We start from the raw sequence: 16,761 nt of genomic DNA, 5'->3' as shown, positions 1-16,761 counted from the left end.
TGGGTCCACTGGGTTCTTTACTGTGTTCCATGAAAAAAGGACTAGGTCCAAGATTCCCATGATCAGATGACACATGGCCTGCAAAAGGCCTGTCAACCAGGCAAACAACATACGGCCGTGCCTGCGTTTCTACGAGAAGCGATCGACGTAGTGTACACCGTCTTAAAGAATGAAAGCCATTAGGCTACACGAAGAGTGTCGCGTGCGCACACACACACAAACACGCACGCCCAGCCATTCCTGTTCAGGTGTCGACAACGTTTCGACACCACAGTGTGCGCCGATGAAATGTTTACGCCACACGTGTTTCCATTGGCAACGCCTATCGTCCATCAACAGGTGTCTCTCGGGTCTACCGTCTAACACAAAACAAGCCACTGGACGAGAAGTCACGTTCTTTGACTATGACTCCTTTCAGCCCATCCCACTGAGAGGGTGCAGAGAGGACCACAAGCATGCGGGTGGATGGGTGAGGCCAATCACCAAGTCTGGCTTGGAGACGTTCACACGATGTCTTCCACCAAGGAAACTGGCCTATTCGACAATGACAAAAAAAAAGGGATGCCGTTTGCAATAAAGAAATGTCCACAAAGAATATTAAAAGGTGACAGGAAATATAATCCCTGGGTGAATGCAGAATGAATTCCACTCTGCTGGGAAATATTCTAGTTGTATGGCCTGAGGATTTAAAGCGTAACATGTCTAGTTCAGATGGCTGTTATGCAGATCCACATGTCATTTATCGGGACAGTGAAGTAGACTGTCTGTACTGTACATAGTAGAGGGGATGTGCTATTGAAATCCAATTCATAATTCTAGCTAATTGCCCTCAATCACAACATTATGAGATAATAACAGTCTTTGCATTTTCAATAAACAACATCCCAGACACATTGCATAGAGAACGGACATCAACCATTTCCCCCTCCAGTCCACCGAGTCCCGTACTCGTACTATTTACTGCGCAGCACACACCGAGCAATTAGCTATAGTCCTATTGTTGCTGAGTCCCCACATTCTCTCGCACTCACAGACACACTTGTGCAATCTGAGTGCACACACTCACTCATTTAGCATAGAAAGATCACATGAAACTTGATCACCGCCACTTCAAAACACACACATCATGAAAAGTAGGAAATCAGAGTAAGGATAGCAGATGAAATGTCATCCCTTACCCTTTGGGCTGGCTGAGGAATTTGACTCTGTTCCTCAGTGAGTTGAGGAGTGTATCTGCAGTGACTGATAGCGTCCCTCCCACCTGCTCTGGCTCTGCACCGGGTCTCTCTGTGTCCTCAGTGGCAAGACCGTTGGCTCTCTTTCGAAGTCTGTCGAGGATTGTGTCTCGTGCGACAGGAGGATTCACTGTCACCTGCTCTGGCACTGAACTGGCTCGGTCTGTTTCCTGCGTGACAATATTGTCTATCCACTCAGTACCGAGTGTCCCTTCATGTTCTATCTTTACAGTGTATGTTCTGGACTCTGTGTCTGTCGCTGTCGCTTCTCTGTCAAGTGCGAATGTGTTCTCGCCATGTGTGCTAGTGGTGTTGACTTTTGCTTTCTGCTCAGAGAAAGAGGATGTGTCCTCGGTAGTACGAGTGACTAGGTCCGCTTCCTCTGCTGTGAGTGTGTCTAAAATGTTCCCCTCTCGGCCTGTGGTGTGTGCGAGTGTGTTATGTGTTGCGAGTGTGTTCTGTCTCTCTCTGTTGCCGGTGGCAGCGTGTTCATTCTCGCCACTTTGAGACTCCTGTGGCTCTTCGTGGCCTGGGGTCTGTTTGAGTGTATGTGCATCAGCGCAGGCCTCTGTTACCAGGTAAGCGTGTGTAACTGCACTCCGGTTACTCCCTGACCCCTCCTCCTCTCCATGCTGCTCTGTGATGGAAGGCGGGGCGGGCGACTCACATTCCACGAGTGTGTGCACCTGCTGAACAGGTAGGGCTGGTTCCACCCCATCCTCCCACCCTTCTTTCACCAGTGCCGAGACCTCTCTCGCTCCTCTCTCCTCCACCGGCACCAGCCTCTCTGCACCGCCGTCTTCTGGGGACTCAATGCGTCTCTTCTCCTCTCGGTGGACTTCATTCTCTTGACCTCTATCCTTCGTTTCTAACATTACCTCCATTACTTTCTGTGACCCCAAACTCCATCCCGCTTCAACGGTTTCATGACCATTCTTCCGTTGTTTGCCTGCTCCTTTCATTTCCTCTTCAACGCCACTCTCCTCCATGTAATCCTCCAGGATGCTGTAATGGACCGCTGGTATGGCCACTTCCATGGCATTGCTGTTCTCTGGTATGATCACACACTGTGAGCTTGCCCTGTTAACGTCTGCATCACAGGGCAAATGTTCCTTAATCTGTCTATTAGAACCTATGCTGTTGGCGTCTTCCATTACCTCCACCTCTGCTTCTTGAACTTTCTCAGTAGCCATGGTGGACATATCATTTGATCTTTCCCTGACAACGTCTACATCATAGGACATAATATTCTGCTCAATCTGTCCATTTTCCTCTTCCATAATCTGCACTTCTGCTTCTTGACCTGTCTCAGTAGCCATTGTCTCTGCTATTGTTGAGGAGACGGACGCATCAATGGAGATGGTGGTTTCAAGAGTACTGGAATTCTTAGTGCTTGGATGGCTAGCGCTAAGAATGTCAGAAACGAGGGTGACATTGTCCGAGAGAATGTGATCAGAGTTGTCCATGTTCATATCAGAATGATGAAGGACGAGATCTGTGTTTTCAGTGTCCCCCGTATCAAGGTCAACTGGAAGAGCTGCGGTCAAATGCTCCGACTGATCAACAAGGTTTGGTCGAGTGTTGCAATCTGGTCGAAGCGGAACAGAATCGGTGTCCGTAACATAGACTGGTTTATCAAGGTCGGGTTCAGAAATGGTGGACACCTGGTCAGAGGGAAAAAGTTCAGGGAAAATAAAGTCATAGAGAGAGTCACATGTGTCACTAGAGCCAGTATCAGGGACAGCGATATCGGTATTTGGGAGAGGTGAGTCGGAGGTGGGACGCTCAGGCTCTAAGTCCTCCATTTCCATGGGCTCAGTCGTGGGGAGTGTAGGCTCAAAGCACAGAGGCGCAAAGGCCTCAGGCTCAGCGAGGGAGACGTCTGTGCTAGGGTGGGCAGTGTCTGTTTGAGGAACAGGGGGAAGCTTGTTCTCAAAAGGAGCGTCTATATTAGGAGGTGTGCATCGAGTGTCCATCATCACGCCCAATGTCACAACGCCAGAAGTGTAAGTGCTGAGAGCAGATGCGGTGTGGCCAGATATGTGAGGTGAGGGGAACATTCCAGGAAAAAGAGAGTCGTAAAGATCTTCGAATACTGGTTGAGAGTCGGTATCAGTAACAGTGAGGTTAGTATTAGCAGTGGTGTCTGTGTCAGGGTGGCTGGTATCCATTTTGGAGACTGCAGTGGCAGGTATATCCATGTCGGGGACAGGGGCGTCAGTGGCAGACTGTAATGATTGGGTGGGGTCACTGACACTAGTGTCAGTGTGATCAATGGCAGTTTTAGACTCCTGTTTAACTGATTCGGGTAAAATGGGACTTGGTGAGTCAAAGGGGCTATCCAAGGACAGGTGTGGGATAGTTTCATCATTTATTACGGTTAGGTTGGTGTCCATGTCATTAACAGAGTTGACGGTGATAAGAGCAGAGGTGACGGTGTTGAGAATAGGTCTCTCAGTGTTGTCAGCCAAAGAATCAGGGTTCAGAGGAAAGGTCTCGGTTTTAACGTCAGTTGTGTCTGTTTCAGTAATAGTGGCTTCTATATTGGGGTCAAAGGCAATGGGAGAGGGATCTGTATTAGGGGTAACAGTGGTGATATTTTCAACAACAACAGGTTGTCCAATGGAGAGAGTAACATAAGAGGCCTCAGTTTTGCTAAGTGAGAGTTCAGTCACAGGAAGGACAGGATGAAAAATACCACTATTCACAGGGTCAGCACTGGGTAAGGGGGACATTTCATCACTCTCGTTTGAAGTGTCAACTGTAGCAGGAGGAGAGCTAAAGGGGGAAAAGGATGTAGCTGGGCTCAATGGGTAGCAGGGGGGTGAGCTAGATGGATAGGACGGTGGAGGTGGGTTGGGTGGGAAAGGTGGAGGACTTGGGTTAAAGCTATCAACATCCATTGGAGAAGCTGTGTCAGTATGGTCTGTTGAGGCATACGGGTTGTCACACTGAACATCCGGGCTCTCCTCTTCCTGTGAGATCTCGTTCCACTCCACCTCAGGCATAGCTAAAGGAACTTTTCTTGTAGCCCGGCCCACTTCAAGAGGAATAATGGTATCCATCTGGGAATTTGGTTGGTTGGTGGCAGTCTTAGGACTGTCCATCGGTGGCTCCTGGGCTTGCGATTTCTTGGGGACAGTGGGAGGAGGATAAGAGGTGACCAGTGTCTTAGTGTTTAGGTCAGGCTGAGACACAGCGAACCTTACCCTCTTGTTCAGAGTGTCGCCTTGGCCGATGTCCCAGAGGCTGAGGTTCAGAAGCTCCTCCTCCTCTTGCCCTTTGAACTCTGGCTCGGGGCCGTGGAGGACCACGATGCTCTGGGAGAGATCCCCGTCACTCTTTTTCTTCCTCCTCTTCAAGCCAAAGGTGAACGTGCCGAACCTCTTGGGCTTGGCACGGAGGTCCATCTCTGAGTAGCTGAGGTCCTTGGCCTGTTTGCGAGCGATAGACGGAAAGACAGAGGGAGGTATAGTGAGTGTGAGAGGGGGAGGGGGGGCAATGTGCTAAGAGAGAGAGATTGGGGAGAGAAATGAGAGAGAGCATTATTTCTTAGCTTTGAAATGAACATTTCATACTCTACCAAAATGTTTTAGAGACAATAATCTCACTGCATCATTCACATAAGAATAATGTTTTGACTTCATAAGAAACAAACCCCAGTTAGTCAGAGCTTGCAAAACTCCACTGACCACAAAAGGCAAGCATCACTGGTATGTATACAGTGTATTTAGAAAGTATTCAGACCCCTCGACTTTTTCCACATTTACAGCCTTATTCTAAAATGGATTAAATAAAAAAATGTCCTTCATCAATCTACACGCAATACCCCATAATGACAAAGCGAAAACAGTTTTTTTTTTAACATTTGCAAATTGTGGGTGACAGGTCTTGGTCAGGGAGGTGACCAAGAACCCGATGGTCACTCTGACAGAGCTCCAGAGTTCCTCTATGGAGATGGCAGAAACTTCCAGAAAGACAACAATCTCTGCAGTACTCCACCAATCAGGCTTCTGTGGTAGAGTGGCCAGACGGAAGCCACTCTTCACTAAAAGGCACTTGAAGGCTGCTTGGAGTTTGCCAAAAGATTCTCTGGTCTGATGAAACCAAGATTGAACTCTTTGGCCTGAATGCCAAGTGTCATGTCTGGAGGAAACCTGTCACCGTCCCTACGGTGAAGCATGGGTGGCAGCATCATGCTGTGGGGATTTTTTCAGTGGCAGGGACTGGGAGACTAATCAGGATCAAGGGAATGATGAACAGAGCAAAGTACAGAGAGATCCTTGATGAAAACCTTCTCCAGAGTGGATGAGGGATTGGTGTAGGGGTTTTATGACACCTCACGCCAATCGTAAATTGTAGGCAGCAGACGACTCCTTTTGGTCTTTAGTATTGGTGAACGGAATCCCTTTGTTTACAGAAGGTTTTGCTGCCCAAAAACTCTAATGTCCAACAGTGAACACTGGGACAATATATTTCAACATCCGAATGTGGGGAATGATGAGAGATGGAATATGGGAAATTAATGTATATTTTGTGGTGTCATTAAAAATGGTATCAAAGTGATTTAATGAAAATATTATAACTTGAAGAGCTTTCACACTGTGTATATCAGGTTTACATCCTTTACGTTGTGTAGGAAATATAAAGGATGAAGATAATATTTTTGTTAAGATAAGAATTTGATTTGAGTTTAAGTTTTCTAGCAAGATGATATTTTTTATGATGTTTTGCCCAGTAACTAGCCATGCCCGAGGGTGCTCAGAGAACGTGTCAGTATTACGGAAACAACCCTTTTTATCCAAGTGTATAAAAGATTGAGTTAAGAATTAACATACCAGACTAGAAGGACCACAAGCTGCCGCTAGGTCTCCATTGGTCACGACCCTGTAAATCAACACGAGTTGAAGAAGACAAAGTAGCCTCTAACAATCAATGTTAAGGTTGAGTAGCTGTGAGCTTGAGTACTGTATCTAAGAAAGTGAATTTAAGTAGGACCATCCGGTTATTCTCTTCAAATCATCATTGACTACACTGCTCTCATCAATCACAACTCTGGGGATCATCGACACGGCTGATTAGCTGTCCTCAGAAGACCACTCTTCCAGAACGAGTGAAAGTCAACACAGACAACTAAGGAGGACATTGTGACCTCTTGTGGACAATCAGAGACTCACACTTACAAACTAAGGAGAAGGCCCAATCAAACCATTTTCACGAAGCGGAAGCCTTTTCATGAAGGCCTGGTTCCAACAGAGATATACAAAGAAGACCTTCAACACGTAAATACATGCATTATGGGCGGCAGTTCGGGGCAAGTTATTAGGATTACTGTGAGTGTAGTTCCCAAATGTATCCAAGTGTCTCTCTTTCTCTCTTTAACTTTCCATCTTTTGTAACAAGTGTCATGTTGTGTTAGTCCGCTAGGGACCTCTTTTCATCATATTAAGTTTCTAATCAACAACCTATACCATATGTGTGTGTGTATCCTGTTTTATCATTTAGTTTGTTTTATAAATAAATAATCAAATCAATTTGTGTGGTACGGAATGATCAGTAAGACTCGGGTTTGTGCAGATTCAAGTCTGCGACGTTCAGAATGAGACTGATATGAGCTAATGATTAATAAGTGACTGTTATCGATATATAACTTATATATATATATTCTTGAGTTTAATTCGGGAGATGGTAACTCGTTAAACAACTTCGTCCGTGGTGCCCCAAATTCCTAATGAGTTAATTGTTACATGATTCATTTAATCTGGTAACAATTAAACATAGTAGGTAATTATTTGATAAATAACAGTCATCACATTAATGAAAGTCACGTCACGACAGATGATCTGCAGAGAAGAATGGGAGAAACTCCCCAAATACAAGTGTGCCAAGCTTGTAGCATCATACGGGGGCGGCAGGTAGCCTAGTGGTTATAGCGGTGGGCCAGTAACCGAAAGGTTATTAGATCGAATCCTCGAGCTGACAGCTTTGCACACTCTTGGGATTCTCTCAACCAGCTTCACCTGGAATGCATTTTAATTAACAGGTGTGTCTTGTTCAAAGTTAATTTGTGGAATTTCTTTCCTTATTAATGCGTTTGAGACAATCAGTTGTGTTGTGACAAGGTAGGGGTGGTATACAGAAGAAAGCCCTATTTGGTAAAAGACCAAGTCCATATTATGGCAAGAACAGCTCAAATAAGCAAAGAGAAATGACAGTCCATTATTACTTTAAGACATGAAGGTCAGTCAATGCGGAACATTTCAAGAACTTTGAAAGTTTCTTCAAGTGTAGTTGCAAAAACCATCAAGAGCTATGATGAAACTGTCTCTCATGAGGACCGCCACAGGAAAGGAAGATCCAGCGTTCAAATCGTTGTCACATGCGCCGAATACAACAAGTGTAGACCTTACCGTGAAATGCTTACTTTACAAGCCCTTAACCAACAGTGCAGTCTTAGAAAAGTTAAGAAAATATTTACCAAATAAACATACAATTATAATAATAACAAGGCTATAGGTTAGTCGAGGTAGTTTGTACATGTAGGTAGGGGTGAAGTGACTATGCATAGATAATAAACAGTGAGTAGCAGCAGTGTACAAATCAGATGGAGGGGCGGGGGACTTGTCAATGTAAATAGCAATGTAAATAGTCCGTTGGCCATTTGAATAATCGTTCAGCTGGTAGAAGCTGCTAAAGAGCCTTTTGGTCCTAGACTTGGCGCTCCGGTACTGCTTGCCATGTGGTAGCAGAGGAAACAGTCTGACAATTCTATGGGCTTTCCTCTGACACCGCCTATTATATAGGTCCTGGATGGCAGAAGCTTGGCCCCAGTGATATACTTGGCCGTACGCACTACCCTCTGTAGCGCCTTACGGTCAGCAACTCCGCTGCAGAGGATAAGTTCATTCGAGTTAACTGCACCTCAGATTGCAGCCCAAATAAATGCTTCACAGAGTTCAAGTAACATACATCAACTGTTCAGAGGACACTGCATGAATCAGGCCTTCATGGTCAAATTGCTGCAAAGAAACCACTATTAAAGGACACCAATAAGAAGAGACTTGCTTGGGCCAAGAAACAAAGCAATGGACATTTGACCAGTCGAAATCTGTCCTTTGGACTGATGTGTCCACATTTGAGATTTTTGGTTCCAACCGCTATCTCTTTGTGGACTATCATTTGTGGGACTAGTGGGACTATCATTATTCGTGAGAATGATTTATGCCTGTTTGAGTAGAAAGTGTACTCTTTTGCCATAGGATTATGTGCTCGCCAGGCATCAATGAGGTTGTAACTAGAGAGTATATGCTGGAGAGCCTCGGTTGCTTGTGGATTGTAGTTGGTCTTATTAGATTGGTCCCACATGTCCAAAATGGCATTCATGTCTGTCCCAAAAACCAGATGGAATTCAGTTAATTCTAACAATATGCTGTTCAGAGTTTTATAATACTGTATCTCTTGACACTTTCATAAAAGAAACTCATGGCCTCTAAATGCTCAAGCTTCATACTGGACCCTACTCAAACTAAACTAAGAGCTACATCCTGTGCTTGGCCATCCTGTTGAACATAATGTCTCTCTATCCAATGGATGTGTATCAAACTCACTAAAAATGGCATTAATAAAAAAACAAAAAACATTGCCCCCCAAAAAAATGAATCAGCCTATATTGAATCTCCCATTCCTCTCAATAAAAACAAGCAGATTACTGCCTTCCTGAAGACAAATAATGTATACAAAATGCTTCCGTCTGTTTTTAGACCCCATCACAGCACTGAGATTGCACTCGTGAAGGTGATAGATGACCTTTTAATGAGGTCAGACCAAGGCTCTGCAACTGTCCTCGTGCTCCTGGACCTTAGTGCTGCTTTTGACACCATCGATCACCACATTCTTTTGGAGAGATTAGAAACCCTAATTGGTCTACACAGTCAAGTTCATTCCTGGTTTAGATCTTATCTGTCGGAAAGATACAGTGCCTTGCGAAAGTATTCAGCCCCCTTGAACTTTGCGACCTTTTGCCACATTTCAGGCTTCAAACATAAAGATATAAAACTGTATTTTTTTGTGAAGAATCAACAACAAGTGGGACACAATCATGAAGTGGAACGACATTTATTGGATATTTCAAACTTTTTTAACCTGTTACTCCTACCCCCTACTTTTTCGAACATTCTGTTAAAAATCGCGCAACATTTCAGCGCCCTGCTACTCATGCCAGGAATATAGTATATGCATATGATTAGTATGTGTGGATAGAAAACACTCAGACGTTTATAAAACGGGTTAAATCACGGCTGTGACTATAACAGATCGTGAGTTTCATCCAAAAGCGCAGGAAAATCTGATCACTGAAAATTGAAAAATATATCCCTGCGGAGTCATTTAGCAATCTTATCCAGAGCGACTTACAAATTGGTGCTTTCACCTTATGACATCCAGTGGAACAGCCACTTTACAATAGTGCATCTAGGTCTTTTAAGGGGGGAGGGGGAGAAGGATTACTTTATCCTATCCTAGGTATTCCTTAAAGAGGTGGGTTTCAGGTGTCTCCGGAAGGTGGTGATTGACTCCGCTGTCCTGGCGTCGTGAGGGAGTTTGTTCCACCATTGGGGGCCAGAGCAGCGAACAGTTTTGACTGGGCTGAGCGGGAACTGTACTTCCTCAGTGGTAGGGAGGCGAGCAGGCCAGAGGTGGATGAACGCAGTGCCCTTGTTTGGGTGTAGGGCCTGATCAGAGCCTGAGGTTTTCCCCTCACAGCTCCGTAGGCAAGCACCATGGTCTTGTAGCGGATGCGAGCTTCAACTGGAAGCCAGTGGAGAGAGCGGAGGAGCGGGGGTGACGGAGAGAACTTGGGAAGGTTGAACACCAGACGGGCTGCGGCGTTCTGGATGAGTTGTAGGGGTTTAATGGCACAGGCAGGGGAGCCCAGCCAACAGCGATGCAGTAATCCAGACGGGAGATGACAAGTGCCTGGATTAGGACCTGCGCCGCTTCCTGTGTGAGGCAGGAATGTACTCTGCGGATGTTGTAGAGCATGAACCTACAGGAAAAATGTTATTTGAACGACAGGGTGTTTCCAGGATCACGCCAAGGTTCTTAGTCTGGGACGAGGACACAATGGAATGGCGAGATCAGAATCCCGGGAGGAAGAGCAGCTCCGTCTTGCCGAGGTTTGATGATCCGTCATCCACACTGATATGTCTGCCAGACATGCAGAGATGCGATTCGCCACCTGTTCAGAAGGGGGAAAGGAGAAAATTAATTGTGTGTCGTCTGCATAGCAATGATAGGAGAGACCATGTGAATGACAGAGCCAAGTGACTTGGTGTATAGCGAGAATAGGAGAGGGCCTAGAACAGAGCCCTGGGGGACACCAGTGGTGAGAGCACGTGGTGAGGAGACGGATTCTCGCCACGCCACCTGGTAGGAGCACCTGTCAGGTAGGACGCAAAAGCGTGGGCCGCGCCGGAGATGTCTCGGAGAGGGTGGAGAGGAGGATCTGATGGTTCACAGTATCGAAGGCAGCCGATAGGTCTAGAAGGATGAGAGCAGAGGAGAGAGAGTTAGCTTTAGCAGTGCGGAGCGCCTCCGTGATACAGAGAAGAGCAGTCTCAGTTGAATGACTAGTCTTGAAACCTGACTGATTTGGATCAAGAAGGTCATTCTGAGAGAGATAGCGGGAGAGCTGGCCAAGGACACGCTCAAGAGTTTTGGAGAGAAAAGAAAGAAGGGATACTGGTCTGTAGTTGTTGACATCGGAGGGATCTTGTAGGTTTTTTCAGAAGGGGTGCAACTCTCGCTCTCCGGGAGGGACGTAGCCAGCGGACAGGGATGAGTTGATGAGCGAGGTGAGGTAAGGGAGAAGGTCACCGGAGATGGTCTGGAGAAGAGAGGAGGGGATAGGGTCAAGCGGGCAGGTTGTTGGGCGGCCGGCCGTCACAAGACGAGATGTCATCTTCAGAGCACAGGGTAGGGCAGTGTGAGCAGAACTAGCGGTGTCGTTTGACTTAGCAACGAGGATCGGATCGACCTTCTTTTCAAAATGGTTGACGAAGTCATCTGCAGAGAGGGGAGGAGGGGGGAGGGAGAGGAGGATTCAAGAGGGAGGAGAAGGTGGCAAAGAGCTTCCTAGGGTTAGAGGCAGATGCTTGGAATTTAGAGTGGTAGAAAGTGGCTTTAGCAGCAGAGAGAAGAAGAGGAAAATGTAGAGAGGAGGGAGTGAAAGGATGTCAGGTATTGAAGTTTTCCTCCATTTCCGCTCGGCTGCCCGGAGCCCTGTTCTGTGAGCTCGCAATGAGTCGTCGAGCCACGGAGCGGGAGGGGAGGACCGAGCAGCCTGGAGGATAGGGGACATAGAGAGTCAAAGGATGCAGAAAGGAGGAGAGGAGGGTTGAGGAGGCAGAATCAGGAGATAGGTTGGAGAAGGTTTCTAGCGGGGAGAGAGAGCGAAGGTTTACCATCCGAGTAGGGGCAGTGTGGGAAGTGTTGGATGAGAGCGAGAGGGAAAAGGATACAAGGTAGTGGTCGGAGACTTGGAGGAGTTGCAATGAGGTTAGTGGAGGAACAGCATCTAGTAAAGATGAGGTCGAGCGTATTTGCCTTGTGAGTAGGGGGAAGGTGAGAGGGTGAGGTCAAAAGAGGAGAGGAGTGGAAAGAAGGAGGCAGAGAGGAATGAGTCAAAGGTAGACGTGGGGAGGTTTTCCTCAGGAAAGGAGCTTATCAAGGCATCAAGCTCATTGATGAACTCTCCGAGGGAACCTGGAGGGCGATAAATGATAAGGATGTTAAGCTTGAAAGGGCTGGTAACTGTGACAGCATGGAATTCAAAGGAGGCGATAGACAGATGGGTAAGGGGAGAAAGAGAGAATGACCACTTGGGAGAGATGAGGATCCCGGTGCCACCACCCCGCTGACCAGAAGCTCTCGGGTGTGCGAGAGCACGTGGGCGGACGAAGAGAGAGCAGTAGGAGTACGGTGTTGTCTGTGGTGATCCATGTTTCCGTCAGAGCCAAGAAGTCGAGGGACTGGAGGGAGGCATAGGCTGAGATGAACTCTGCCTTGTTGGCCGCAGATCGGCAGTTCCAGAGGCTACCGGAGACCTGGAACTCCACGGGGTCGTGCGCGCTGGGACCACCAGATTAGGTGGCTGCGGCCATGCGGTGTGGAGCGTTTGTACAGAGAGGAGAGAAAGGGATAGACAGACACATAGTTGACAGGCTAGAGAAGAGGCTACGCTAATGCAGAGGAGATTGGAATGACAAGTGGACTACACGTCTCGAATGTTCAGAAAGACTTACGTAGCAAGAATCTAATTGACTAAAATGATTAAAATGATAGAGTACTGCTGGGGTAGGCTAGCTGCGTTGTTGACACTACCCTAATCAAGTCGCACCGTTGAGTGTGAAGTTTCTACAATGCTGCTTATCGGGAGCAGCTGGCTAGCTAGTTTGTTGCGCTAGGAGAACGACAATAGCTGGCTAGCTAACCTAGAAAATCGCTCTAGCTGTAGCTAGCTATGTAGCTAGCTACGATCAAACAAATCACACCGTTGGGACTGTAATGAAATGAAATGAAAAAGTGATACTACCTGTGGAGCGACGCGGAATGCGAAAGTTCTATTCAGTAGACGTTGGCTGGCTATTGGCTAGCTAGGAGTGTCTCCTACGTTAAGGACGACAAAATAGCTGGCTAGCTAACCTCGGTGAATTAAGATAATCACTCTAAGACTACACACTCTAAACTACACAATTATCTTGGATACGAAGACAGCAAAGACAACTATGTAGCTATCTAATACTACACTAATCAAGTCGTTCGGTTGAGTGTGATAGTTACTACAGTGCTACGGTAGCCGGTGAACGTATGCTAGCTGGCTAGCTGCTAGGCAGATAGGAGGGCGACGAAATGATAACGCAATTATCACTCTTTCTAAGCTACACAATTATCTTGGATAATTAGACAGCAAAGACAACTATGTAGCGCTAACACTACACTAATCAAGTGCTCAGTTGAGTGTGATAGTTACTACAGTGCTTAACGTATGCTAGCTGGCTAGGCAGATTTCACGATAATAACGCAATTATCACTCTAAGACTCCACACTCTAAGCTACACAATTATCTTGGATACGATGACAGCAAAGACAACTATGTAGCTAGCTATGTAGCTAGCTAACACTACACTAATCAAGACGTTCAGTTGAGTGTGATGTTACTACAGTGCTTTAGACGGTGAACGTGTTGACAGATAGGAGCAAGAGGATAATTACGCAATTATCTTTGATACAACGACGACTATGTAGCTAGCTAAGAGGAAATTGCTAAGACTAGACAAATCAGACCGTTGTACTATAATGAAATGTAATGAAAAAGTTATACAACCTGCAGACCGAAGCGCGGATGCGACCAGATCGCTCCAACCCGGAAGTTAGATCTTACAGCTTCCACAGCTTCCACACGGTGTCTAGAGTCTTGTCATTTGCCTACTCTTTGTTTCTTGGTCAAACAGATGCAAGGCAGCACAGTTCTTCAGGTCTAGGACCGGATATTTTGGTTGAGATTCTACCCGGACATTTTTCCAGACGGACAGCTATAGAATATACTTTGTCTTGTGATTAATTTGATCGCTTATTAACGTTTACTAATACCTAAAGTTGCATTACAAAAGTATTTCGAAGTGTTTTGTGAAAGTTTATCAGTGACTTTTTGAATTTTAAAAAATGACGTTACGTTATGAAACGCTGTTTTTTTTCGTTGATCACACAGTCTACATAGAACGATATCTAGGCTATATATGGACCGATTTAATCGGAAAAAAGACCCAATAGTGATTATGGGACATCTAGGAGTGCCAACAAAGAAGATGGTCAAAGGTAATGAATGTTTTCTATTTTATTGTGCGGTTTGTGTAGCGCCGAATATGATAATTATTTTGTTTACGTCCCCTGCGGGTCTTTTGTGGTGTTACATGCTATCAGATAATAGCTTCTCATGCTTTCGACCGAAAAGCATTTTAAAAATCTGACTTGTTGCCTGGATTCACAACGAGTGTAGCTTTAATTCAATACCCTGCATGTGTATTTTAATGAACGTTTGAGTTTTAACTAATACTATTAGCATTTAGCGTAGCGCATTTGCATTTCCAGAGCTCTAGATGGGATGCCTGCGTGCCAGGTAGAAGCAAGAGGTTTAACAAGTCAAAAACTGAAAAGTTGGGCATGCAAAATTATTCAGCCCCTTTACTTTCAGTGCAGCAAACTCTCTCCAGAAGTTCAGTGAGGATCTCTGAATGATCCAATGTTGACCTAAATGACTAATGATGATAAATACAATCCACCTGTGTGTAATCAAGTCTCCGTATAAATGCACCTGCACTGTGATAGTCTCAGAGGTCCATTAAAAGCGCAGAGAGCATCATGAAGAACAAGGAACACACCAGGCAGGTCCGAGATACTGTTGTGAAGAAGTTTAAAGCCGGATTTGGATACAAAAAGATTTCCCAAGCTTTAAACATCCCAAGGAGCACTGTGCAAGCGATAATATTGAAATGAAAGGAGTATCAGACCACTGCAAATCTACCAAGACCTGGCCGTCCCTCTAAACTTTCAGCTCATACAAGGAGAAGACTGATCAGAGATGCAGCCAAGAGGCCCATGATCACTCTGGATGAACTGCAGAGATCTACAGCTGAGGTGGGAGACTCTGTCCATAGGACAACAATCAGTCAGTCAGTATATTGCACAAATCTGGCCTTTATGGAAGAGTGGCAAGAAGAAAGCCATTTCTTAAAGATATCCATAAAAAGTGTTGTTTAAAGTTTGCCACAAGCCACCTGGGAGACACACCAAACATGTGGAAGAAGGTGCTCTGGTCAGATGAAACCAAAATTGAACTTTTTGGCAACAATGCAAAACGTTATGTTTGGCGTAAAAGCAACAAGGCTCATCACCCTGAACACACCATCCCCACTGTCAAACATGGTGGTGGCAGCATCATGGTTTGAGCCTGCTTTTCTTCAGCAGGGACAGAGAATATGGTTAAAATTGATGGGAAGATGGATGGAGCCAAATACAGGACCATTCTGGAAGAAAACCTGATGGAGTCTGCAAAAGACCTGAGACTGGGATGGAGATTTGTCTTCCAACAAGACAATGATCCAAAACATAAAGCAAAATCTACAATGGAATGATTCAAAAATAAACATATCCAGGTGTTAGAATGGCCAAGTCAAAGTCCAGACCTGAATCCAATCGAGAATCTGTGGAAAGAACTGAAAACTGCTGTTCACAAATGCTCTCCATCAAACCTCACTGAGCTCGAGCTGTTTTGCAAGGAGGAATGGGAAAACATTTCAGTCTCTCGATGTGCAAAACTGATAGAGACATACCCCAAGCGACTTACAGCTGTAATCGCAGCAAAAGGTGGCGCTACAAAGTATTAACTTAAGGGGGCTGAATAATTTTGCACGCCCAATTTTTCAGTTTTTGATTTGTTAAAAAAGTTTGAAATATCCAATAAATGTCGTTCCACTTCATGATTGTGTCCCACTTGTTGTTGATTCTTCACAAAAAAATACAGTTTTATATCTTTATGTTTGAAGCCTGAAATGTGGCAAAAGGTCGCAAAGTTCAAGGGGGCCGAATACTTTCGCAAGGCACTGTATCAGTTAGTCTCTGTGGATGGTATGTCCTCTGACAAATCAATTGTACGTTTCAGCATTCCTCAAGGTTCCGTTTTAGGACCACTACTGTTTTCACTATATAATTCTACCTCTTGGTCATTTGGAAACACAATGTCAACTTTCACTGCTATGCGGATGACACACACCTGTACATTTCAATGAAATATGGTGAAGCCCCAAAAATTGCCTACCTTGGAAGCCTGTGTTAAAGACATAAGGCCGTGGATGGCAGCAAATGTTTTACTTTTAAACTCAGACAAAACAGAGATGCTAGTTATAGGTCGCAAGAAACAAAGAGATCTGCTGTTGGATCTGACAATTAATCTTGATGGTTGTACAGTCATTTAAAATAAAACTATAAAGGCCTGATTGCTGGAGTGCTGCAGAGATGGTTGTCCTTCTGGAAGTTTCTGCCATCTCCACAGAGTTCTGTCAGGTGTCCATCGGGTTCTTGGTCACTTCCCTGACCAAGGCCCTTCTCCACCGATTGCACAGTTTGGCCGGGCAGCCAGCTCTAGGAAGAGTCTTGGTGGTTCCAAACTTCTTCCATTTAAGAATGATGGACGCCACTGTGTTCTTGGTGGCCTTCAACACTGCAGAAATGTTTTGGTACCCTTCCCCCGATCTGTGCCTCGACACAATCATGTATCGGAGCTCAAAGGACAATTGCTTCAACCTCATGGCTTGGTTTTTGATTTGACATGCACTGTCAACTGTGGGACCTTATATAGACAGATGTGTGCCTTTTCAAATCACGTCCAATCAATTGACCAATCAAGTTGTAGAAACATCAAGGATGATCAATGGAAACAGGATGCACCTGAGCTCAATTTCAAGTCTCATAG

The 16,761-nt window shown here is 45.5% G+C and overlaps 1 protein-coding gene across 1 annotated transcript in view; it reads right to left on the bottom strand.

Annotated features, from left to right (window-relative positions):
* LOC135572491 (uncharacterized) overlaps nt 1–16,761 on the bottom strand; it is a 54,938-nt gene that overhangs the window by 10,029 nt on the left and 28,148 nt on the right. Inside the window, exon 3 of the mRNA XM_065020523.1 lies at nt 1,179–4,741. Coding sequence (XP_064876595.1) covers nt 1,179–4,741 — 3,563 coding nt within the window. The remainder of the gene's footprint in view (nt 1–1,178; nt 4,742–16,761) is intronic.

This window comes from Oncorhynchus nerka, linkage group LG7 (genome assembly GCF_034236695.1).
Source record: "Oncorhynchus nerka isolate Pitt River linkage group LG7, Oner_Uvic_2.0, whole genome shotgun sequence".
NCBI lineage: Eukaryota > Metazoa > Chordata > Actinopteri > Salmoniformes > Salmonidae > Oncorhynchus > Oncorhynchus nerka.
This window is presented reverse-complemented; position numbering and strand designations above follow the sequence as displayed.